This window comes from Cricetulus griseus, chromosome 3 (assembly GCF_003668045.3).
Source record: "Cricetulus griseus strain 17A/GY chromosome 3, alternate assembly CriGri-PICRH-1.0, whole genome shotgun sequence".
Classification (NCBI taxonomy): Eukaryota; Metazoa; Chordata; class Mammalia; order Rodentia; family Cricetidae; genus Cricetulus; species Cricetulus griseus.
Window position 1 is genome coordinate 81,708,984 of NC_048596.1, and position 26,997 is coordinate 81,735,980.

At 43.9% G+C, this 26,997-nt stretch overlaps 1 protein-coding gene across 3 annotated transcripts in view; it reads right to left on the reverse strand.

Moving 5' to 3' along the window:
• The window catches only part of LOC100763057 (IQ domain-containing protein K), a 115,351-nt gene that overhangs the window by 85,077 nt on the left and 3,277 nt on the right, over nucleotides 1–26,997 (reverse strand). For all 3 annotated transcript variants that reach the window (XM_027410175.2, XM_027410174.2, XM_027410176.2), the window contains exons 2-4: nucleotides 23,004–23,077; nucleotides 19,504–19,633; nucleotides 17,995–18,092 (exon numbers count right to left, since the gene is read on the reverse strand). In XM_027410175.2, the coding sequence (XP_027265976.1) occupies nucleotides 17,995–18,092; nucleotides 19,504–19,633; nucleotides 23,004–23,077 (302 nt within the window). The remainder of the gene's footprint in view (nucleotides 1–17,994; nucleotides 18,093–19,503; nucleotides 19,634–23,003; nucleotides 23,078–26,997) is intronic.

Below are 26,997 nucleotides of genomic sequence, written 5' to 3' on the forward strand. Positions count from 1 at the left end.
ACAGGATGAGAGGAACAGCTGGGTGGGGAAAGGGCAAAGAAGAATAGCAGGCGTTCCACTTGGAGGTGACAAATGTGGAGGCAGAAATAATTACATTTTTAAACCTTCAAAAATAGTCCAACCAAAGGTCACACAACCAGGGCAGGGAGAAATAGAGTCATATTTAACTAAGAAGTCCTAAGTCAGGAAAGAAAAAAAATGAACATCCAACCTGCCTTGGATATGTGTGACACTTAAAGACCTGGGAGGACATCCTGGGAGGACAAGAAGCTAACATTTCTTGGTACCCATAAGAATTACTAAATAACTATTATTAAATATTTGCATATTTCCTCCCAGCAACAGGAGATGCTCTGTTATCTCTAGTAGTTGAGGAAATTAAAGCTCATTCTCTTTTGTTTGTTTGTTTTTTGGTTTTTCGAGACAGGGTTTTGCTGTGGCTTTGGAGCCTCTCCTGGCACTTGCTCTGTAGACCAGGATGGCCTTGAACTCAGAGATCCGCCTGCCTCTGCCTCCTGAGTGCTGTGATTAAAGGCATGAAACACCAATGCCTGTTGAATATTTATTCTTAAAGCTTGTTTCACATGTCAATCCCTTCTCCCTCTCCCTCCCCTAACCTCCCACCCTGACCTACTCCCCCACCTCATGCCCCTCCACTCCCCAGGCAGGGTAGGGCCCTCAATGGGGGCTCCCCAAAGTCCACCACATCATCCTGGGCCGGGCCTAGGCCCTCCCCCATGTGTCCAGGCCGAGAATGCATCCCTTCAAGTGGGTTGGGCTCTCAAAGTCCCTTCTTACACCAGGGAAAAATACTAATCAACTACCAGGGGCCCCCTAGAGTGCAGAGGCTTCCTAATTGAAATCCATGTTCAGAGGTCTGGGATCAGTCCTGTACTGGCCTCCCAGACAGCAGAAGTCTGTGATCCATGTGCTTCCCCTTGTACAGACCAGCTGTTTCTGTGGGTTTCACCAGCCTAGTACCGACCCCTTTGGTCTTCGTTCCTCCCTCTCTGCAACTAAGTTCCAGAGTTCAGTTCAGTGTATATCTGTGGGTGTCTGCCTCTGCTTCCATCAGCCACTGGATAAGGGCTCTAGGATGGCATAAAAAGTAGTCATCAGTCTCATTATAGGGGAAGGGCATTTAGGTTATCCTCTCCACCATTGCCTAGATTGTCAGTTCGTGCCATCCTTTTAAGTCTCTGGAAATCTCCCTAGTGCCTGATCTCTCCTCGGACCTATAATGGCTCCCTCCAATATGGTATCTCTCATCCTGCTCTCCTCTATTCTTCCCCTGACTCAACCTTTCTGCTCTTCCATTTCTTCCTCCCCTCTCCTCTTCTCCTCCTCTCATTCTGGCAGCTCCCTCTCCCCTACCCTCATGCTTCCAATTAGCTCAGGAGTTCCTGCCCATTCCCATTCCTGGAGTCCATGCATTTTTTCCCTTAGAGTCTTTCTTGTTTCCTGGTTTCTTTGGTGAAGAGGATTGTAGGCTGGTAATCCTTTGCTCTATGTTTAAAATTCATATATAAGTGAGCACATACTGTGTTTGTCTTTTTGTGACTGGGTTACCTCACTCAGGATGGTTTCTTCTAGCTCCATCCTTTTGCCTGTGAATTTCAAGATTCCATTGCTTTTTTCTGCTGAATAGTACTCCATTGTGTAAATGTACCACATTTTCTGTATCCATTCTTCAGTTGAGGGACATCTAGGGTGCTTCCAGGTTCTGACTATTACAAACAATGCTGCTATGAACATGGTTTAACATATGTCCTTGTTGTATGAACATGCACTATTTGGGCATATGCCCAAGAGAGGAATTGCTGGATCTTGAGGTACACTGATTCCCATTTTTCTGAGCAACCACCATACTGATTTCCAGAGTGGTTTACAAGTTTGCATTCCCACCAGCAATGGAGGAGTGTTTCCTTTTCTCCACATCCTCTCCAGCACAGATTGTCATTGGTGTTTTTGATTTTAGCCATTCTGGCAGGTGTGAGGTGATATCTCAGAGTTGTTTTGAGTTGCATTTCTCTGATGGCCAAGGATTTTGAGCACTTTCTTAAGTGTCTTTCAGCCATTTCAGATTCCTCTGTTGAGAATTCTCTATTTAGTTCTGCATCCCACTTTTTAATTTCACTGTTTGGTGTTTTGGTGACTAGCTTCTTGAGTTCATTGTATATTTTGGAAATAAGTCCTCTGTCAGATGAGGGGTTGGGTGAAGATCTTTTCCCATTCTGTGGGCTGTCATTTTGTCTTACTGACTGTGTCCTTTGCCTTACAGAAGCTTCTCAGTTTCAGGATGTCCCATTTATTAATTGTAGATCTCAATGTCTGTGCTACTGGTGTAATATTCAGGAAGCGGTCTCCTGTGCCAATTCGTTCAAGGGTATCTAGAAGATTCAGTGTGGCTGGATTTATGTTGAGATCTTTGATACATTTGCACTTAAGTTTTGTGCATGGTGACATATATGGATCTATCTGTAATCTTCTGCATGTCCGAAACCAGTTGTGCCAGCACCATTTGTTGAAGATGCTATCTTTCTTCCATTGTATAGTGTTACGATAAATATTTCTGCCAAAAGCTGCCTGAGCCCCACCGCCACATGTGTGCTTTATGCCAGCCGCCTGCCCGAGTTAGGCCCAAATGAATACACAGAAACTTGTATCAGGTTCAATGCTGCTTGGCCAATGACTAGAATTCCTCATCTGTTAGCACAGTCTCAATTATCATACATCTATATATTTTATAATACTTATCTTATCGGACACCTTATTGGCGTCCCTCCTTGTTGGTGGATCACATCACGTCGCTGGAGCAGGCGAACAGGAAAAAGGGCCCTTCCTGGTTCTCCTTCACTTAAATGAGTCTCCTTGCTATGTCACTTCCTGCCTGGATCAGCACTTCTCTACTACATTTCCCAGAATCCTCTTTGACTCCTAGTCCTGTCTACTTGCTGTCTCATAGGCCAAACAGTATTTTATTTAACAATCAATAAGAAAAACATACACAGTACATTCCCCATCAGAATAGATTTAGCAACTTTGTCAAAAATAAGGTGTTCATAGGTATGTGGGTTAATATCAGGGTTTTCAATTCACTTCCATTGGTCTATCTGTCTATTTTTTTGCCAATACCAAGCTGTTTTCAGAACTATGGCTCTATAATAGAGCTTGAAGTCAGAGATGGTAGTGCCTCCAGAAGATCCTTTATTGTATAGAGTTGTTTTGGCTATCCTGGGTTTTTTGTTTTTCCATATAAAGTTGAGTATTGTTCTTTCAAGGTCGGTGAAGAACTGTGTTGGGATTTTGATGGGGATTGCATTGAATCTGTAGATTGCTTCTGGCAAGATTGCCATTTTTACTATGTTGATTCTACCTATCCATGAACATGGGACATCTTTCCATTTTCTGATATCTTCTTTAATTTCTTTCTTTAAAGTCTCAAAGTTCTTATTTTTTACAGGTCTTTCACTTTTTTGGTTAGTGTTATCCCAAGATATTTTATGTTACATGTCGATATTGTGAAGGGTGGTGTTTCTCTGATTTCTTTCTCATTGGATTTATCATCTGTATATAGTAGGGCTACTAATTTTTTTTAATTAATCTTGTATCCTGCTTCGTTGCTGAAGGTGTTTATCAGCTGTAGGAGTTCCCTGGTAGAGTTTTTCGGGTCACTTATGTAGACTATCATATCATCTGCAAATAGTGAAAGTTTGACTTCCTCCTTTCCAATTTGTATACCTTTGATCTCCTTTTCTTGTCTTATTGCTCTAGCTAGAACTTCAAGTACAATATTTAAGAGATATGGAGAGAGTGGACAGCCTTGTCTTGTTCCTCATTTTAGAGGAATCACTTTGAGTTTCTTTCCATTAAGTTTGATGTTGGCTGTTGGTTTGGTGTATATTGCGTTTATCATGTTTAGATATGTTCCTGTTATTCCTGTTCTCTCCAAGATCTTTATCTGAAGGGATGTTGGATTTTGTCAAAGGCTTTTTCAGCATCTAGTGAGATGATCATGTGGTTTTTCTTTTTCAGTTTGTTTATATGTTGGATTACATTGATAGATTTTTGTATGTTGAACCATCCTTGCATCCCTGGGATGAAGCCTACTTGATCATAGTGGATGATTTTTCTGATGTGTTCTTGGATTCGATTTGCCAATATTTTGTTGAGTATTTTTGCATCGATGTTCATGAGGGACACTGGTCTATAGTTCTCTTTTTTAGTTGTATCTTTGTGTGGCTTGGGTATCAAAGTGATTGTAGCCTCGTAAAAAGACTTTGGCAATGTCCCTTCTGCTTCTATTGTGTGGAACAATTTGAGGAGTACTGGTATTAGCTCTTGTTTGAATTTCTGGTAGGATTCTGCAGTGAAGCCATAGGCTTTTTTGGTTGGGAGGCTTTTGATGACTGCTTCTATTTCATTAGGGGTTATAGGTCGATTTAAACTGCTTATCTGTTCTTAATTTAATTTTGTTCATTTCCTTTAGAGTTTTGAATTTTGTGGAGTACAGGTTTTCAAAGTATGACCTGATGATTCTCTGGATTTCCTCAGTGTCCGTTGTTACATCCCCCTTTTCGTTTCTGATTTTGTTAACTAGCATGCATGCGCTCTCTCTCTCTGCCTTTTGGTTAGTTTGGATAAAGGTTTGTCTATCTTGTTCATCTTCTCAAAGAACCAATTCTTTGTTTCATTGATTCTTTTTAATGTTTTCTTAGTTTCTACTTTATTGATTTCAGCCCTCAGTTTGATTATTTCCTGACGTCTACTCCTCCGTGGTGAGTTTGCTTCCTTTTGCTCTAAAGCTTTCAGTTGTTCTGTCAATTCTCCAGTGTGACTTTTCTCCAGTTTCTTCATGTGGGCACTTAGTGCTATGAACTTTCCTTTTAGCACTGCTTTCAGAGTGTCCCATAAGTTTGGGTATGTTGTGTCTACATTCTCATTAAATACTAGGAAGTCTTTAATTTCTTTTTTTTTTTATTTCTTCCTCAGCCCAGGAATGGTGCAATTGGGTGTTATTCAATTTCCACGAGTTTGTAGGTTTTCTGCAATTTGTATTGCTGTTGAATTCTAGCTTTAAAGCATGGTGATCTGATAAGATACAGGGGGTTATTTCAATTCTTTTGTATCTGTGGAGGTTTGCTTTGTTGCCAACTATGTGGTCAATTTTAGAGAAGGTGCCATGTGGCGCTGAGAAGAAGGTATATTCTTTTGTGTTTGGATGGAATGTTCTATAGATATCTGTTAAACCCAGTTGGGTCATAACTTCTGTTAGATCCTTTGTTTCTTTGTTAAGTTTCTATCTGGTGGTCCTGTCTAGTGGTGAAAGTGGGGTGTTGAAGTCTCCTACTATAAGTGTGTGTGGTTTTATGTATGGTTTGAGTTTTAGTAATGTTTCTTTTATGAATGTAGGTGCCTTTATATTTGGGGCATAGATGTTCAGGATTGAGACTTCATCTTGATGTGCGGCGTCCACCCTTGACCAGCAAGAAAGATGCCACACCGAGGAATCTTCTTCAAACACAGTTTAATCGGGAACCTCTTTGCTTTGTACAGTGTATAATGGCGGCGGGCCCCGGGCCGAGGGAGACGGGGCCTGATATAGTCTACATCTACCAATCACCTAACCCTACGTGGCGCGCCAGGATAGGTTGTCTCCAAGCAGAATTAAGAGGATACATGACCTTTGCCTTATTTGGAGTTGTTTACCACAGAGAGCGCTCGCCGTCGGGCTGGCGGAAGGCAGAAACCGGCGCCATCTTTTGGGTGCGGTTTTCTGCAGCTCCCTACAGTTCCCCCTTTTTGTTTTAATATTATAGGAGTAGCAGTATCTATCTGTTGTCAGATTTCAGTCATCTCTGTCTTAGGTTCAACCCCAGTGTCCCTATCTTACCCGTCAAAGAGTCACTGTGTCGCCCTCACAGGCTCATGTCTTAGGTTGAAGGGAACACATGTATGCTTATTCGCTCAGCATGAGGGTAGGTGCCCGTCATTGAGCATGACTGATTCAGATACGCATCACTCACTCAGCAAGGGCGAGACAGACATCTATTTGTCTGTCAGCATGGATAACCATGCTTGAGGGGACTGTCCTGCTTCCACAGCAGCAAAGGCCTGTACCAACATAGCAGCTTGGGATTTTTGCGACTTCCTGATCCTGCATAGGCACCACAAGCAAACAAAAATGGCTAACAGCATCATGGAAAACATAACCCCTACTCCATCCCATTCCTTAACTAAACTAAAGGCTTGTGCAATCATGGTATTACTTCTCTGCTGTGTGACCCTCATCCTGCAGATACACCATAACGCTATGAAACTAACTAGGATAAGCATTCCTCCCAGGGCACCCATTCCTGCCCACTCTTTCAGATGATTCATGGCTTGAGTGATCCACGCAGACAGTCCTTCCGCAACCAAGATGTCGACCCTGGTGGAATTCACATGCACTATGGAGAGTCTCAGCTCCTGCATCAGCTTTTCAAAATCCCCAGACCAGTTGCCTAGAAGATACTATGAAGGTTGTTTAGACATGTTTGCTGCTAAGGAATAATTCTGATAGGAAACAGCTGTTATACACAAACCAGGCATTCTCCATTCACATCCCAACTGTGCCAGTTACCATAAATTATCCAATTGTTCCTGCAATAGATCAATGTGTTGATTCAAAACCATAATGCCACCTTTCAATTGAGCATTAAGGGTAGATTGGATATCCAATGCAATCTCCATATGCTAAGTGCAGCAATTTCAACTCCTTACTAGTTAAGAGAATGTCATCCATATAGTGGACACATCTCACAGCAGGGTATTTCTCTCTAATAGGAGCAATAGCATGACACACAAAAAGCTGACACATAGTGGGGCTATTGGCCATACCCTGGGGTAAAACCACCCACTCATATAATGGTATGGAGAATAGAAGGTAAAGTAAAAGCAAACCTAACACTATCCTGCACACATCACAAATCAGGTTCTTCATGATTGGGTAGGGCTGACAGCAACGGTAAACCACGCTGCACAGGCCCCATGACTTGCATCTATTTATTTCCTTCAGCTGCTCTAACGTCTCCTGCCCCTCTTCTACAGCCTTGCGGCATCTTTGATCCTCTAGACAGCTGCGAACCATTTTCCAAATAGGCCTCGTCCCTGGCTTCAGCATTCCCTGTGCCCAGGCAAAATCTAGATCTTTTCCAAGCTTATCCCAACTAGCCACAGTGAGATTGCCTGAGGCTGCGATGTTAAAAGGCAGCCAAATCACCACTATAATAGCGGGGTCCATTAACTTACTCTCACTCTGCAAATTAAAACAGAAGCGAGGTTTTTTACTTTCAGTTCGCTTTTGTCGCGAACAGTGTTGCTCCTTTCCGGAGACTTTACCGCCTCTTTCCCGAGGGTTTTGTTGCTCCTTTACTGGAGACTTTATCGCCTCTTTCCCGAGGACCTTGGTGCTCCTTTACCGGAGACTTTATCGCCTCTTTCCCGAGGACCTTGGTGCTCCTTTACCGGAGACCTATCTCCGCATTCACCGCGGACTTTACAGTTCCACTTACCTTGGGAACTTACCCCCGACTGTGAGAAGTTCTGATTCCCCGTACGTACGGGCCACCACTCGCGGCGGTGGCGGCGTCCCCGTACGGGCCACCACTTGCGGCGTCCACCCTTGACCAGCAAGAAAGACGCCACACCGAGGAATCTTCTTCAAACACAGTTTAATCGGGAACCTCTTTGCTTTGTACAGTGTATAATGGCGGCGGGCCCCGGGCCGAGGGAGACGGGGCCTGATATAGTCTACATCTACCAATCACCTAACCCTACGTGGCGCGCCAGGATAGGTTGTCTCCAAGCAGAATTAAGAGGATACATGACCTTTGCCTTATTTGGAGTTGTTTACCACAGAGAGCGCTCGCCGTCGGGCTGGCGGAAGGCAGAAACCGGCGCCATCTTTTGGGTGCGGTTTTCTGCAGCTCCCTACATTGATGGACCTTTCCTGTGATGAGTATGAAATGCCCTTCTTCATCTCTTTTGATTGATTTTAGTTTGAAGTCTAATTTGTTAGATATTAGGATTGCTACACCAGCTTGTTTCTTGGGCCCATTTGATTGGAAAATCTTTTCCCAACCCTTTACTCTGAGGTAACGCCTGTCTTTGAAGTTGAGGTGTGTTTCTTATATACAGCAGAAGGATGGATTCTGTCTTCGTATCCATTCTGTTAGCCTGTATCTTTTTATGGGCAGGTTAAGACCATTGACATTGAGGGATATTAATGTCCATTGATTGTTGGTTCTTGTTTGTTTTGGATTTATTGTTGGTGGTGTCATTGTGTGTGTATTTCGCCCTCCTGTTTCTTTTCGTGTTTGGTAAAATTGGATTATCTATTGCCTATGTTTTTGTGAGTGTAGTTATCTTCATTGGGTTGGAGTTTTCCTTCCAGAACTTTCTGTAGTGCTGGATTTGTGGATATGTATTGTTTAAGTCTGGTTTTGTCATGGAATATCTTGTTTTCTCCATCTGTAGTGATTGAAAGTTTTTCTGGGTACAGTAGTCTGGGTTGGCATCCATGCTCCCTTAGTGTTTGTATCTACCCAGGACCTTCTGGCTTTCAAAGTTTCCATTAAGAAGTCGGGTGTGATTCTGATAGGTCTGTCTTTATATGTTACTTGGCCTTTGTCCTTTGCTGCTCTTAATATTTTCTCTTTATTCTGTAGGTTTGGTGTTTTGATTATTATGTGTCGAGGGGACTTCTTTTTGTGGTCCAGTCTGTTGGGTGTTCTGTAAGCTTCTTGTACTTTCGTTGGTATATCCTTCTGTAGGTTGGGGAAGTTTTCTTGTATGATTTTGTTGAATAAGTTTTCTGTACCTTTGAGCTGTATTTCTTCACCTTCTTCTATACCTATTATTCTTACGTTCGGCCTTTTCACGGTGTCCCATATTTCCTAGATATTTTGTGTTAGGGATTTGTTGGACTTGAGATTTTCTTTGGTCAATGACTGTATATCCTCTAGTGAGTCTTCAACAACTGAGATTCGCTCTTCCGTCTCTTGAATTCTATTGGTTATACTCACACCTTTAGTTCCTGATCATTTATCCAGACTTTCTATTTCCAGCATCCCCTCGTTCTGTGTTTTCTTTATTGTGTCTATTTCAGCTTTCATGCCTTGAACTGTTTCGAGTGCTTCCTTCACTTGTTTGGTTGTTTTTTCTTGGCTTTCTTTAGATTCTTTAAGAGATTTGTTTACTTCTTGAATTTTTCGGGTTGTCTTTTCCTCCATTTCATGTAAGTTTTTGCTTATTTTTTCTTCTATTTTTTTAAGGGATTTTCTTGTTTCCTCTTTAAAGGTCTCTATCATCTTCCTAAGATAATTTTTGAGGTCCAGCTCTTCTTCATCCTCTGTGTTGGGCTTTTCAGATCTTGCTGGTGTGGAGTCCCTAGATTCTGGTGGTGTCATATTGGTGTTTCTGTTGTTGTGTTCTTACTCTGTCTTCTTCCCATCCCTTCTTCCAGTGAGTGCAGGTGGGGTCCCTCCCTCTCTCAGATGACAGGCGGAGGGTTCACCCTCTGTCGGCAGCTGGATGGCAGAGGGCAGTGGGTGGACAAGGGTGGGGTGTGTCCAGACTCAGGATGTGCCTTCCTGGTATGAGCAGGTCCACTCTTGCCCCGGTGGGCTCAGGCAGAATCGAGAAGGGGTTGATGGGGGAGGTTGGGGAGCAGAGCAGTGCCCAGACTCACTTGAAGCTCGGGCGCCCGCCACAGGACAGAGGGCAGAGTGTAGACGCTAAAGCTCATTCTTAAAGACTTATTTTTATTTATGTGCATGTATGTGTCTGTCTGTGTATGTCACATGTGTGCAGGTGCCCAAAGAGGCCAGAAGAGGGTATCAGATCCCCTGGAGCTGCAGTTACAGGTAGTTGGGAGCTACATGACATGGGTGCTGGGAACTGAACTCAGGTCTTTTACAAAAATAGCAAGTGCTCTTAACTGCTGCACCACCTCTCCATCCTCCAAACTGGGATTATTTAAGGCCATACTGCATATACATGGTCAAATGGGATCCTGGGTTTGCCTTTGACAATGATCAGTTCCTTTTTTTTATTTATTTATTTCATTTTACATTCCAACCAGAGTTCTGCCCACACCTCCTCCTGCCCCCTCACCTCCCTCCCAGTTCACCCCCAGTCCACTGCTCCTCACAGGTAAGGGCTCCATGAGGAGTCAACATAGTCTAGCCCAATAGGTTGGGGCAGGACTAGGTCCCTCTCCCATGCATTAGGGCTGAGCATGGCATCCCATCATAGTGAATGGGCTCCAACAAGCTATCTCATGTACCAGGTTTGTATCATGGTACTACTGCCAGGGGCCTCTCAGTTAGTCCAAGCTTCACAACTTTCTCCCATATATGGAGGGCCTAGTTTGGTCCCCTGGAGTCTCCATAGTTGTAGGACTATAGAGTTCATGAGTTTCTACAAGCTTGGTTCAGCTGTCTCTGTATATTTCTCCATCATGATCTTGACCTCCCTTGCTCATATATTCGCTCCTCCCTCTCTTTGACTGGATTCCCAGAGCTCAGCCTGGTTCTTGGTTGTTGATCTCTGTGTCTGGTTCCATCAATTACTGGATGAAGGCTCTAAGATGATAGTTGGGGTATTCACCAATCTGATTACAGAGGTAGGCAAGTTCAGGTATTCTCTCCACTATTGCTAGGAGTCTTAGCTGGGGTCCTCCTTGTGGATACTTGGGAGTTACCCTAGCACCAGGTTTCTCCCTAAGCTCATAGTGGCTCTCTCTATTTAGATACTTATTTCATTGCTCTTCCACTGCATCCCCTCACCCACAATCCCGTTCCCTCATGGTCTCATGCCTTCTCCCCTCTCCCTTACCACCACCCCGTCCCCAGTTTACCCAGTTCTCATCTAATTTCCCTTCCCACGGCGATTCATGTGTCCCTGTTAGGGTCCTCCTTGTTACCTAGCTTCTCTGGAGCTATAGATTGTAGTCTGGTTATCCTTTGCTTTACATCTAATATCCACTTATGAGTGAATGAAAGATCATTGTCTTTCTGAGTCTGTGTTGCCTCACTCAGGATGGCTTTCTCTAGTTCCATCCATTTACCTGAAAATTTCATGAGGTCATGATTTTTTTCAGCTGAGTAAATGTACTACATTTTCCTTTCCATTCTTCATTAGTTTAGGGGCATCTAGGTTGTTTCCAGGTTTTTGTCTATTATGAATAATGCTGCTATGAACACTGTTGAGCAAATGTGCTTGTGATATGACTGAGAATACTTTGGGTATATGCCCAAGAGCACTGATCAGTTCTTACAGATGCAAACCCTTAAGAACTCACATTCTCCCTGATCTGTCACTATGACACATACACATTACTGCCATATCCAAATCCTGTGTGACATGCAATGACCGACTGCTTGTTTTTGTTTCTGTCTTTTGTTTTTGAGATAGATATGTAGCCCAGGCTGACTTAGAACTCTCAGTGTCATCATTCTGTTCCCCTCTTCCCTCCCCTGCATCCCTCCAACTGCCAGCCTCCTAGTGTGGGATGCTGGTACTGACATCTGATGTTTAGATTGCTTTCATTTACTCAGCCACAGCTCATCTGCTGGATGTCAAAGATGAAATACAAGCTGGCACAAGTCTGTCTCATTAATCCTAACACACACAGAAATACCTTGGATTCTTTGAAAGCAGTTCATCACTGCCTAGGGCTGGAAACTGTTTTTCAGTTTCTTTTTTTTTTTTTTGTCCCTTTGTTTCAAGATTATTTATGAAATATTAGCTACACAACCTTCAATGTGAAATCTTAATTATGGCCCTTTTAGGTGATTTCATACCCTCTGAAGGGTATAAATTAGAAGAAGAGGAGCAGAGTAAACAAAAGAACACACTGTGGTAAACACACTATGGTGAACACAGCTGCCCTAGGTCCCAAAAGGAACACAGCATCCGTTCTACTCTCACTGCTCCTCTCCAGTCAATCTTGTGAGAAATATCAGACCCACGGGAGAGAGGTAAGAAGAACCTCTCCACCACTCTTCACCTGCCACAGGGCTTACTAGTGTCTGTGGCTTTCAGGACAGGGCCAGGTCCTAAGAAGACAGATACTCTTTGTCTACAGTACCTGGGCCCCATGATCACCTGAGTTCATTGACATGCAGATAACCTTGTGTGTGCACATTGGTCTGTGCCTCTGTGTGCTATATGCTAGGCTTTGAACTCTTATTCACTGAGTCATGTCACCAGCAGACCCGCACACATTCTTGCAAAGACTCCACTGTGGTCATTTCATGGCTTCATCATCACATTCTTGCAAAGACTCCACTGTGGTCATTTCATGGCTTCATCATATCCTATCCTGCATTCAACTTAATAAAAGGCCGCAGCACACTGAATCTACTCTGTCCAGCAACAGCATAAGAAAAAGGGCAGGACCAGGGAGACGGCTCAGTGGGTAAAACACTTGCTGCATAGGCAGGGGGACCTGAGTTCAGATCCCCAGGGCCCACATGAAAGCTGCACATGTGGTATATGTGTGTAACCCTCCTCACTGGAGGCCAAGTGGCCAACTAGTCTAGCTCAGAGGGTAAGAACAGTTCACTGAGAGAAACTGTCTCAGAAATAAGATGGAGGGCAATAAAGATGTCTACCTGAAGTAGACCTCTGGCTTCCACACAGTAACACACAGATGACTGTCACACACACACACACACACACACACACACACACACACACACACACATACGTACATGCGTGTGCACACACATGCACACAAAGAGGAAGGCAGAATTGCTAAAAAAAAAAAAAAAAGTGACCAAGAGGTCCTCTGATTTTTCATTCTGTGACAAGAACTACAGTGACAGGATGAGTTCCAGGAACCACGCTGGGCCCAGAGAGGGATCTCCTCTCCAGCCACTCCAGCCTCATTCCCACTCCACCCAGCTAGACCTGGCATCTTTTAACACCACAGAGAGAAGGGAGGGTAGATCCTAAAAGAGAACACAAGTAGTAAGAGGAAGCCACTGAGCCTGTGAGCGGGAGGTGAGAATTTGAAGCAGCTTAGCCTTCATAACCTAAGGCCAGCAGCCATCTGTTTCCCAGAAAACAGCAATGAGGGGAAAGTGGCAGCACTTCCAGGGTCTGTGCTGGACATGGCCTTCAATTCTGTTGACCAGGAGGGACAAGAGCCAAGATGGGATCACCAAAGGTGTCCCCTGTCACTTACTAGCTGGGTGGTCCTAGGTAAAAATGAATTTCCCTGAGTTTTCAGACTTTCCTCCCAGAGGGTGGGGGTGGAAAAAGGAGGTTCTAATCTAGAAAGTTCTGGTGGAACGGGCTGATAAATGGCAAGCACTTAGTTGGTGCTGATGGGCCAAAAACAACAAATCCAGGTGATGACAGCTCCTCTCACTTTCCTCAATATCTCCCTCCCCCACTTTAAGTTTTACCTGTGTCTGAGGTGTATGTGTGCATGTCTGCATATGTATGGAGGCCAGAGGAGAGCTTCAGGTGTCACTCCTCTTCAGGCACCTTCCACCTTCTTTTTTTTTTTGTTTTTTTTTTTTTGAGACAAAGTCTCTTGCTGGGACTGGGGGCTTACTATTTGGCTAGGCTGGCTAGACTGTTCCAGGGATCACCCTGTCTCTGTCTCCCCAGAGGAATTCTGAGTAAATGCCACCACACTGGACTTTTACATAGGTGCTGGGGATCAAACTCAGGTCCTCATGTTCACACAGCAAGTGTTTTATTGGCTGAGCTACTTCCCCAGCCCCTCTATTTCCAATGGCTACTACAATGGCAGGCAAAACAGAGAGAGGAGAGTCTCCTCTATTGTGACACTGGAATTGCTGCTAATCATCTCTTTTTTGGTTTACAGTCTACCCCAGCAAAGCCACATGCTAATAAAAACACTGTGTTGACTGTGGCCTGGCTGGGCGTGGAGCAGCAAGATACGGGATAGCATCGAAGCGCCTCAGTACGAATGCACCAGGCCCACGAGGTAAAACTAGTCATTTCCTACAGAGCAGTGTGAAGACCAATCATGCCTCATGCAGGTAGAAGAGATGACGCTCCTGTCCTCCTCTATGCCCCAGGACCACAGACAGCAACTGACCTGCACTGTCAGGGAGGACAAGAAGGCCTAGGCAACCTGAGCACCAGAGTAGAACTGCTCAGGATCTAGCAGGTTCTTAATGAAGATGGAGAACCTTCTAGAGATCAATAAGGTATTGCTTGGCAGGTATGAACCAGACCCTTTTTCTCTTTTTGCATGAAGTTATCAATAAAATAAACCTGCTCATGAAATCATTGTAAAGTTGGTTCTCCCACCCTATCCCTCCTCGGCCTGGGACTAAGTGCTGAGTCACATCAGGAACCAGAAACAAGAAGGAGGTCACATGGGAGAAGCACTTGCTGTACAGACACTAAGTTGATACAGAGTTACCACTTAATTGAGATCTCTGCAGGTTGGGGAGCTGATTGACCTTGTTTCATCTTGGTAAAAAACAGCACTTGGCAGCAGCCATGTGATTGTCCTCCTTTCACGTGCATGGAAACTGCAGTGACTGGGAAGATGACTTGCAAGATGAGAACCACCAGCTTTATGGAGGTTAATGAAGGGTCTATGAGATAGTCGTCCCCAAGCAGACAGCATGCTTTTTTCCCCCTTTGGTGCTGGGGATTTGAACCAGAGCCTTGTACATGCTAGAGAAGAGCTGCACTGCTGATCTTCATCTTGAGCCCCTTTCTAAATTTCATTTTTGAGACGTCATCATCCCAAGTTGCCAAGGTCAGTCTTCAACTTATCCTAAGAAGCTGAGACAGCAAGTGTGTGGAACCACACCTGCCAAAGACAGACTTAAAATTATGTAACTTCGACTTCAGAGTCTTGCTCCTCACCAAGGCCTGATTTACTGACTGCTAATTACTGTTAGGGAATCAGGCTGTGCCATTTGCTGGCCCTTGAGCTTTCTCCTGCTACTGACTAAAACTCAGGAACAGATGTCTTGCTCCCTCGTGTGTCCAGAACTTCTCTCTAGGGAATAAGTCCAACAAAATGGCCTTCCAAAAGCAAGCCGGGTGCTGGTCAAGGACACAGTAACAACTGAGCATCTTTGATGTCCAGTAGTGCGCACTCACTGAGAACCAACCCCTGTTTACCATGTGCTAGGGGCTCGGGAGAGCATTACTAAGCATTGAGAAGTACAAAACTAAGATAGGAACTCTGTCCTCAGAACACTTAAAATAGTTGGGAAGGCAGGCATGTATAAAATTAAATATATGTGGGTTAAGAATGTCTTAATTGAGGCTGTCTGAATTTACCATAAATGAGGAACAGATGAGAGCTCTGAAATCTGAGAGCTGGGATCAGTTGCCTCTCCTTTGGGCCTCCAGGGAGCTGGAAGCCCGGGAGAGGTGTCCTGCAGCTGAGTCTGGAAAACAAGTAGCACTTAACTATGCAGAGGAGAGGAGCACAAGGAGTGATTTCTAAAACAAGGAGGAGCAAATGCACAGAGGCCCTCAAGTGGTGAGGCTGGTACAGGGGCATCTGTTTAGCTGGTGGGAACTTGGAAAGGAGAGCAAGAGAAGGAAGAAGGGAAGGAAGGAAGGCTAGAGAGGGCCTTCAAAGCCAGGCTAGGAGATCTTGGCTTCATCATGTAGATTTGCCATTGTCACATGGCATGGCAAGTGTTCAAGGTAGTCCCCATGGTGGTGCTATTGGGAGAGCTAGATCTAATACAAAGTCCAGGTCACTGGGGTGTCACCAAAAGTTCCAGCCCCTTTGCTCTCTGTTCTCTAGCTTGTCATGTGAGTGGTTTCATTCTGCCCTCTGCTGCCACCATGGTGTGGTGCCTGGCACAAAGCAACAGTGACTTGGTCATGGGGAACCGCCAACACTGTGAGCCAAAACCAAACATTTTTTCTTTTATCAGTTGATTATCTCAGGGATTTCATTATAGTGACAGAAAGCTAACACAGGATGCTATGCCAACTCCTACCAGTAGGGTAGAGAATACCTCTCAGTTTGTAGAGTGCAGCCTAGCATGCATAAAGCCCTGGCTTTGATACCAAGCGATGCTTAAAATCAGACATGGTAACACACATTTGTAGTCCTAGTTTTCATGAGGTAAAGGCAGGAAGATCAGAAGTTCAAGGTAATTCTGTCCTCTGAGCATTGTGGCCAGTACCATCTCCATGAGAGCAGGTGAAACTACCTACAGGAGAGTCTCAAGGTCGGGCTTGTTGTTTCTTCACAGGAGGGGTAGAGGAGGGTCATCAGACCCTTACCTGAAATTCTAGATACTCCTTCCAATACCTCTCCCCTCCCAAGCTGCAGATGCTAAAATATATAGAGTGTAGAGGGTTAGCTAGAAGGGAGACACCATCTATACAGATGTGGGGAGGTTGCCACCCATGTTAGGATGATACCTGGCAGTGATTTGACTGCTTTGGGGTCAACCTTGCTCCTGTTAGTAAGTTCTTACCCACACTCTGTAAGTAAGCCCAATAAACATTGGTTGTCCAAGTTGGACCCTGGTGAAATTATTACATTGGTTGGTCACTGGTACCCTATTTGGGGTAAGTAGGGTGTTTTTGTTGCCCTAGGGAAGTTCACAAACCAGAGAGGAAATCCAAAAGTCTAGTTTTCAAAACCATGTAGGAAACAGCCCTCCAATCATCCTGTGAGAGGCAGAGAAGAGAAGCCCTGAGGGGCTCTACACAGGCTGCAGCAGGATCAGTAGATAGGCTTAAGTAACTGCAGCACAGTAGAGAGAGAGAGAGAGAGAGAGAGAGAGAGAGAGAGAGAGAGAGAGAGAGAGAGAGAGAGAGAGAGAGAGAGAGTGTTGAGCACTTGGTGCATGCCAAACCTCTCCCACAGTACTTAGTGTGGAAGCTGGAGGCAGTGGCATAGCATCTTGGTACCAGCTGGGGAGTCAGGTAGGAGGATCTGGAGTTCAAGATAAGAACTTTGAGGAGAGCCTGGGGTACAATAAATCCTGTTTAAAAAGAAAATTTCAAGGGCTGGAAAGATGGCTCAGAGGTTAAAAGCACTTGCTGCTCTTCCAGAGATCCTGAGTTCAATTCCCGGCAACCACATGGTGGCTCACAACCATCTGTAATGAGATCTGGTGCCCTCTTCTGGCCTGTAGGCATACATGGAAGCAGAACGTTATAAACATAATAAAGAAATAAATAATGTAAAAAAATTTCAAAAACCAACCAATCAAAAAGTTAGGAGAGGAGCAAGATCAATCCAGAGACAAGTAAGAAGCAAGCACAGTGTACTGTTAGATTTAACTGTCAACTTGATACAACCTAGAGTCACTTCAGATTAGCTTAATGAGGAGTCATCTAGACCAGATTGGTCAGTGGGCATGTCTTTGGAAGGCTGCCTTGACTATTAATTGATATAGGAAGTCCCAGCCCGTTGTGGGCAGCACCATTCCCTAAGCAGGGGCTCTTCAACAGTATAAGAAAGGAGAAAGCTAGCAGGAAGCAAGGGAGCCTGCTGCATTGATTTCTCTCTCCTGTGGGTAAGAAATGACTCCAACTTCCTAGACTGTGACTTCTCAGCTGTGACGGACTGGAATCTGGAACTATAAGTCAAATAAACCTTTTCCTCCCCTGTGTTGCATACAGCCACAGAAATGAAAGTAGGACACAGCATTTACAACAAACAGGGATAGAACCAAGAGACCTGCTTGATGCCAGATTGCCCAGGAGAATGGTAGGCAGGAAGGCTGGGTGGCTGGTAACCTCTCAGGAACCTGGGTGACCACAGTTGGCAGTATATGTATCTTTATGTAGTACTAGATGTTGTGGCTAAGTGGGAGGAAGGGGGCAAGTAGCCCAAATTCAGGCTTCCCTTGCCAAGGGGTCATTTTTAAGAATAGCAACTCAATGGTACCAAGCTCATGGGCTACCATCAGACTGAAACAAATGAGCAAGAACTTAAAAATATGGACATCCCACCAAATCACTGACCTCAAAACACTTTTCTCTCTTTGCTTGGTGAAGCAGGTTGGCCATTCCAGGGAGCAGAACTGGAAAGATGAACATTTCCAGATAATCTCTGGGAGAACCTGAAACAAGCATATTCCCACTGAAAATCCCAAGACATAGGTTCATCTGAAAAAGACACTTACTGCTTAACAGAGAGAGAAAGAGGGAAAGAGAGTAGGAGGGCAGGAGGGAAGGAAGGAAATATATTCCATCTGGGCTGAGGCTATAGTATCTCAGTTGGCCAAGTGCTTGTCTAGCATGCAGGAAGCCCTGGCTTTAATCTCTAGCACCCAAGACACTGGGTGTGGTGCAGGCCTGGATTCATAGCACTCAAGAAGTAGAGGCAGGAGGATCAAAAGTTCCCGGCAAGCCTTGGCTATATAGAAAGTTCAAGGCAAGACTGGGAGACTCTGTCTGAGAAACAACAAAACAAAAGAAGTGCCATCTAAGGGCTGCAGAGATGGCTCAGAGGTTAAGGGCATTGGCTGCTCTTCCAGAGGTCCTGAGCTCAATTCCCAGCAACCACATGGTGGCTCACAACCATCTATAGTGAGATCTGGTGCCCTCCTCTGGCATGCAGGCAAACATGCAGACAGAACACTGTATACATAATAAATAAATCTTTTTTTTTAAAAAGTGCCATCTATTCAATAGCTTGATCTTACTTGTCACTGTCAGGTTGCTGAGTTGGACTGGGTTACTAAGAAACTAAACTTGGCCCTGTAAGCCTCTGGACTCTAGCAAGGGTGGTCCAGGCCTACCTGGGTCAAGTTCTCACCTTCTTACAGCACCCAGGCAGTCACAGCACAGAGGCCAGTGTCTGCAGGAGCAGTGGGTGTGAGCATGAGGTACGACGGGAACTGAGGCTAGAGAGAAGCTGGGATAGGGGAGTATGACAGATGGGGCCTGACAGCCACAATAACAGCACCACTGCCTGACCAGGGCCCAGGGTAGAATGCACAAAACAAACATGGAGAAAGAGCATAGGGAGGCTCTTTCTCATGAGCTGGGCCTCAAAGGGACCAACAGGCTGGACCTAGAGGCCTGACAACAGGAGGCTTTCTAAGATATGCATCTGTTTGCCCTTACTGTTTATAGCTTACAATTTAGTACAGAATCACAGTGCTTGCTACATTCTTTCTGCTGAGAAATAACTTTTCAAAGATGTCAGAGATCCAACAACATTCTTCTATGGGGATGGGGAGCTAGGTAGCATAGCTCAGGTTTTAAGTTCAACCCCCAGCACCAATGTGAACAAAGTCAGGTGTGGTGGTGTGGGCTTGTGATCTCAGAGCTGGGGGGAAGGGAGTCCTAGGGCTCACTGGCCAGCCATCTTGACCATTTGGGGAGCTCCAGGCCTGTCTCAAAAGACAAAACAAAACGAAGAGCTACAATGCAGATACTGACTTGTCTGACCACTACCACCCTACCCTGTGAGTTCGAATATTACACCCCAAACGATAGAAGATGAAGGCTCTCCTTCTTACTTACAGGTCTTGGGTTCTACTGTTTCTGCCTTCTTGGGAGGACAAGGCTCAGGAGGCAACACTGGCAATGGGTGCACTGGGAGGTAGTGCTCCATATTGAAGCCATGAGGAACCAGTTCCTCCAATGGCGTGACCTACAGGCAGTGGGGTAGGGCAGTGAATTCCAAAACTTCGATAATTGAATTTTCTTTATTTTTAATTTTAAAATTCAACTTATTTATGGGGGGCATACACACATGCCACAGCACATATGTGGAGGTCAGAGAACAATCTAGAAGTTGGTTTTCTCCTTCCACCCTTTGAGTCTAACAACTGAATTCAGGTTATCAAGCTTAGCAGCAAGCACCTTTACCCATCAAGCTATCTCACCAACCCTCTGTCATCCTCTTCTCCTTCTTCTTCCTCTTCCTCCTCCTCCTTCTCCTCCTCCTCCTCTTCATTAATACTACTACTGCTGCTGCTGCTGCTATCAGGTTTTTTTTTTTTTTTTTTTTTTTTTTTTTTTGCTTTTTCAATACGGGGTTTCTCTGTGTAGCCCTGGCTGTCCTAGACCTCGATTTTTAGACCAGTGTGGTCTTGAACTCAGAGATAAGCCTGCCTCTGCCTCCCAAGTGCTGGGAATAAAGGTGTTTGCCACAATGCCTGATTTTTTTATAACCTTATGAGGGAATGAACTTCTGTGTCAGATAGACAAGTTGGGGGGACATTCTGAATAAAAGTGATAATCTACCTATCACCTATTTATATCATCAATCATCTATTTTCTATCTATCATCTATTTACCTACCTACCTACCTACCTATCCATCTACCCAATCATCTCCTACTGGTTCTGATGCTCTATTAGCCTGAAGGTACTTAGCTATACAGAAAAATACTCTTAGGCTCCCATTTAAGATTGTACACAGCTAAAGCTCTCTACACAGATCAAGAAAAGCAATAGTATAAAAACCAAAGATCAAAAAGTAAAGCCATGGCTGGGCTTGGTGGTACACACCTGTAAACCCACCCCACACCTGAGAGGCAGAGTAAGGAGGATCACCACAAGACCTTGTTTCTAAATAAATAAATAAAACAAGCAAGCAAGATCACCACAAGACCCTGTCTCTAAATAAATAAGTAAAGCAAGCAAGATCCAGATATGGCAGTGCACACTCAGCACTCTTGAAAGCTGAGGCAGGAGAATTAAGAGTTTAAGATCATCTGAACTACATGTGCAGTTCAAGGCCAGCCTAGTCCCATTTATATAGTGAGACCCTATCTAACAAACAAAACTAAAACCAATAAATAGAACAACTATCCTTAGAAAAAATAATTCAGGAAAAATAATGAGAATTAGTGTCTGCAGAGAAATTTGTGTAAGAATTGCACCCACAAAGTAAGAACAGGATGTTAGCAAAAAGGAACAGTCACAAAACAAGAAAGAGGCCTGCGATGATGAAAATTACTCAGCATCTACAGAATTCAATTTTGGTTCATCCCTGTGACCTTGCTCAAGTCCCTTTACCTCTTGAGTCTTAAAAACAAAAATCAAGGCTGTCAAATGTATGCAATTCCAAGGTATATTTCCAAGGGTACTCCCTTCTTGGCTGCTGGTCTTCTCAGAGAAACCTGCTCTGTCCACAATTGTCACTACATAGATCCATTGCAAGCATCTCTTACAGTGTGAGATGGTCATAAGGATATGTGAGCTGTCCCATTTAGTAAAATCTATCACCAAGGTTCAAAGTGCCAGTGGCCATGTCAGAGGAGCATCAGGTGGCAAATGAAGTTCAAGGTGTCAGCCCACTAGGGGGAAACTCTTTACTGGATCAATCTCGGACAGGCAAGGCCCTGAGACCACAGATCCGGGAATGTCTTTGGCTTCTGCTGTACCTTTACATGTGGGCTGCTGCTAACTTTCCCTGGTATCTGGCAGGGTGTGAATGGGTGTGGGGATATTTCCACTGCCTGTAATGTAGTGTGTTTATCTCATGGTAACATCCCTTTCTGCTGGGCATTTTTACATGTGGATTATTATGAAGATGATTCTTCCCTAAGCTGTACTGTCTAACTGATAATAATAATGTTAGCTTATAAGAGTTTTGATGAATAAAAATAAACACAAGGAAATGCTACAGTCAGGGCCTATGAGTTTCACCTAAGGAGCTGCATAGACCATGGCTCAAGTTAATGATTAAGGAAAACAATTGAGTCCCTAGGAGCTAGGATGGCCCTAATTATCCTTTTTATTTATTTATTATGTGTACAACATTGTGCTTCCATGTATATCTGCACACCAGAAGAAGGCACCAGATCTCATAATGGGTGGTTGTGAGCCACCATGTGGTTGCTGGGAATTGAACTCAGGACCTCTGGAAGAGCAGCCACTGCTCTTAACCTTTGAGCCATCTCTCCAGCCCCAGCCCTAATTATCTTAATGCTGAAAAATGTAGTCACAGGTTTCATTGTGCATCAGTAGCTGAAACAAAGCTTTAGAATAATGTCAGGTTATATCAGATGTTTTGATAATAGCTTTGAGATGAAAAACCCTAGAAAACAATCTAAAGTTCACTAGGACACATAGCTGAGGTCAAAAATACAAAGCACTCTAATTGTTACTAGCTGACATACTTTCCTTGCTAGGGTTGGTTGATGATCAAAGGTGATGATATATATACCAGAGAGTGGATATGCATCCTAAAGCTTAAAGTAGAGTTGACTGATTCTTTTTTTTTTAAGATTTCATTTATTATGTATACAACATTCTGCTTCCATGTATATTTGCACATCAGAAGAGGGCACCAGATCTCATAACGAATGGTTGTGAGCCACCATGTGGTTGCTGGGAACTGAACTCAGGACCTCTAGAAGAGCAGTCGGTGCTCTTAACCTCTGAGCCATCTCTCTAGCCTGACTGATTCTTTTTCATATATAAAAGTTTAGGTTTATGAGTCCTTTAATATTCCTTATAAGATTACCCTTCAAGATAAATAATGAAGTAATTGGCCTTTTCTTTGTAACTGAAAAAATGCATCCTGACTGAGAATATCTTGCTTGCCTACATGGTTAATCTATAACAAGATGCTTGGGTATGAATGTACATGCGTTCTTAGGATAATTTGTTTGCACCTGTAATATGTAATCATGTTAGGGGATATGGAAAACAGCCACATTGTAAATCCTACATTGCCTGAAAATGTTGGGGTATATTAGCTGTAGAAAAGATGTATACAGCAGAAAGAGCAAGAAGAAAAGAAAATAAAGAAGGAAACCATCAAGAGAGAGCATGAGTGTCTTTTTCCTTAACCCCTCAGATTGAAAAAAGTCTATTACGCACTGGTGCTATGGATTCCTTTTGAGCCCTGCGCTGGAAGCTACCCCCTGAGGCAGCGATCCCACTCCCTTCTCAGAAGAACAGTGTTGCAAGTTCTAGTTCCAGTGTCTCCCCTCTCTCCTTCCCCAGCCAGGATGTGACCTTCAGGATTATTGGTACTGCTTTCACTGAGTATTGGGCAATACTCACCGAGCTCACTGTAACTGCACCTTCCTGTTTCACTTTATACTCTTCTGGAAGGGTAGGGAACTCAGCTTCATACTCTAAAGGGAGGGAGAAAATGTTCAATTCCACACTTTGTTGACATTTGTGATGCAATTTCCTTCTTAGAATAAAACATTCTTAAACTTTATTTCACTTGGTACTTTACATAAATGAAACAAAATTGCTCATTGCAGGTTATTGGTTTTGATTTATTTATTCAAATAAGTCAGTGATGGATTGGAACCCAGGACTCTTCAGGGTAAGTGTTCTCCTGCTGAGCTATATCCCCAGCCACAATAGGTTGATTTCTTTAAGGCACCTTATTCAAAATGAGTAAGATGCTTTGTCCCTTGCATGAAAGTCAAGGCTTTATGTTAGAGTCCAAGACTCTTCATCAAACACTACAACCTCAGACTTTGCCCAAACATTATGGTAACCACAAAGGCAAAGCAGATTAAGACAAAGGCACTAGGGACTCAACAGGTCTCACACACACACATGCGCGAGTATACACACACACACACACACACACACACACACAGCAAACACACATATACACATTCAGGCAAAACACTAACATGGAATAAATCTTTAAAAGAACATTTATGTGTGTATGCATACATGTGTATGTGCAGAAGTAAGTGTGTGTGTGTGTGTGTGTGTGTGTGTGTGTGTGTGTGTGTGTGTGTGCTAGTCCAGAGGTCAGTGTCGTGTGTCCTCTTTAGTTATTTATTGAGACAGGTTCTTACTGAACCTGGAATGTACTAATTCTGCTGGATTTTCTGGCCATTGAGCTCCAAGGATCCACCTCCCCATCATAGGTGCTGGGGAATCAAGCCCAAATCAGGGCCCTCATCCTTGCATTACAAAGACTCTATTAAACAATTTCCTCAGTTCCAGGAATGTTTCATTTTATTTATTTTTATTATGTATACAGTGACCTGAGTGCATGTATGCTCGCATGCCAGAAAAGGGCACCAGATCTCATTACAGATGGTTGTGAGCCACCATGTGGTTGCTGGGAATTGAACTCAGGACCTCTGAAAGACAGCAGTCAGTGCTCTTAACCCCCAGCCATCTCTGCTTCCCCCCCCCCCCGAAATGTTTTCGTTTGTTTGTTATTATTTTGTTGATGATGTTTTCTGAAACAGGACTCACTGTATGGGCCTGACTGGCCTAGAACTCACTTTGCAGACCAGGCTAGCCTTGAACTGGTACTACTCCAAATGTCTTTGCCTCCTAAGTGCTGGGATTAATACCCAGTGCTGCCACCATACCCAGTACCCCATGAATTTTTTAAACAAGGTGGTTTACCCACAGTTTGATCCATTGTTTTTGTTCTTTCCTTCTTGCTGGGTATCAAACCTGACTGTGTGAATTTGAGGCAAGTATTCTATCACCAAGCTACTCTCAAGTCAATTTTTAAGTGCTCTGGCACTTAGGAAAATTGTTCTAACTTGTGCTGTAAGCACTTAAGGAAATCAGGTGTGCTGTTTATAGAGTCTATAACTTCTCTATTATCAGAGAGTTTAAGCAGAATTCATTGATCTGGGGAATTTAATGATATATGCATGGTAAATGAGCCTTAATCTAAGAACCAGTGGGACTGTGTAGGGAGCAGAGGTAGCCGGGAATGAATGAAGTCCTAAGTGAATGTGTGGCTGTAAACTGTGAACACCACCTACTTGTTTATCTGTAATAACCTCTTTTCCTTGGTGTTCATTTTATACAACATTCAAAGGCTGGTGAATGAATTTAGGGATCGTGGGAATTGAGGCAGCCAAGATACACTGCATTTCTGGACTGAGGTGACACTCCTTGAGATGGAACGTAAGCTGTTGTTGTCTATAAGCAGCAAGAGTCATGCCTGACCCAGTGACAAAGACAAGTTTCCAGCATAAGTAGATACATGTGACTGAGGCAGGACAACAACTCCTTGGGGAAGCAGGGTGGAAGCTACTCTGTTCTGGGTTGGAAAGGCAGTAGGCATGAGAGTGGTGTGAGAGGGGGTCATGTGTTCCTTTGAGAAGCCTGGCAGAGAGAGGAACACAAGAGAGGACAAGAGCTGGAAGAGAAGATGGATGCAAAAAATCTTTCCCTGCAATTACAGATCAGAGTATGTGAAGACATAAGCTAGGAGAGATGTGAAAGATGGGTGGTACCAAAGCCCAGAGAGCACTGAGCCATGAGTGGTAGGGTGTGCCTTTCTGTGTTTGTGTGTGTGTGGGGGGGAGTAGTCTTTGTTTTGAGACAGAGTTTGACTACATAGCCCTGGCTGGCCTGGGACTCATAGAGATCATCTTCATCTACTTTCCAAGTGCTGAAATTAAAAGTGTGCACTATATGTGTGTTGGCATAAACAAGTTGGATTTCCTGCCCATTCCCAACTGCAGACATCTTCTCAGTAAATGTGCCCTGTGCTAACTGGCAGGACCATTTATTTGGGTTAAAACTTGGACCAGTGGATATGGGAGGTGGGAGAAGACACTGATTAACACTGATGAGCAGTGCCCAGAGCTGGTTGGTGTCATTTTCTCTGGCTGGCTCATCTGCTTTGTTGGAGGAAGAAGCATGCATTCAGGGCGGACCCATGCTAGGATCTGACCAGTGGGATGAGGGACCTACTTTCTAATGACATTCAGGGCTGCTGAGCTTGAGAGTGATTAATTGATGAATCAAGAACAGCAAGAGGATATTGATAGCAATAATCACAATGGTGTTAAAATAGGCAATGAAGAGCTTCAAATACCAAGGCTCACTGTTGCTCAAAACCATTAACATCACAAACCACTCTTATGATTTAATTAGAAGCACTGGAAGAAAGGAAGCTTATTTATAACAACGCAATCTTGAGAATACAAAAACTTTATAGTTGTTGCTGGGAAAATGAGGAAGAACACTGATGAACATTTACAAATAGGTTACTGGATGGGGAGGCAGGCAGGTGCACACACAGCAACAGTGGAGCCAGGGAGAAAGGACTTAAGTTAGATACTGACTGATGTTGTACCTTGTTTTCATGAAATTGAGTTCCTGTGATAATTTTTTAGTGGATTCATGGTAATAGAATGCAATAACTAACTTCAGGGATAAGATTACCAGAAAGAATATGATCCCCCACCCCTTTTTCTTGGGTCTTTGGGGGAGACTTTGTAGCTCAGGCTGGCTTCAAATGCTGGGTCTTTCAATTTTGGCCCCTGGAGTACTAGGATTACAGATGTGCACCACTACACCCAGCTCTGTGCTTCCTCTAAGAAGGTGAATATACTATGTTCTTACTATATAAAACTACAATGTTTACATGTATATAAGAATTAGGTTTAGTCGTTCTTCCAGTTAGCTTGAGCTTTTCAATTCGACACAAACCAGAGTCATCTGAGGGAGTCTCTACTGGGGGACTGTTTCAAACAGACTGGCCTGTGGACATGTCTGTGGACATTTTCTTAGTCAAGATTCATTGATGTGAGCAATATGAACACTGGACAGATGGTCCTGGTTTACATAAGGAAAGCTGGCTTAGCCACAGCTACGGGAGCCAGTCAGTATCGTTTCCCATGGTCTCTGCTTCAGGTTCCTGCTTTGAGTTCCTGTCTTGGCGTCCTTCAACTGTGGACTAGAAGCTATTTATTGAAACAAACCCTTTCTTCCCCAAGTTGCCTTTGGTCAGTGTTTTATCACAGCACAAGAAAAATAACTTGGACAGTCATCTAAGTTGAAGTCATGGTGGCCATATACAGAACCCATCATCACCACCTCATTGCTCAACAGCTTTTACTTTGCGTCATCAATTCACTTGCTTTTCAGAGAACACTGAAACCTTTTGTCCCTGATTTTACCCAGACATGACAGCACCAAAGAAAACTGATTCCACAACAGAAGGCAAAGCAAATTTCTTTATCAATATTTAAAATCATGTATTGATTATTTCAACATCCAGGGCATCTTCTCATATATTATCTCATTTGGCTCCCACTAGAGC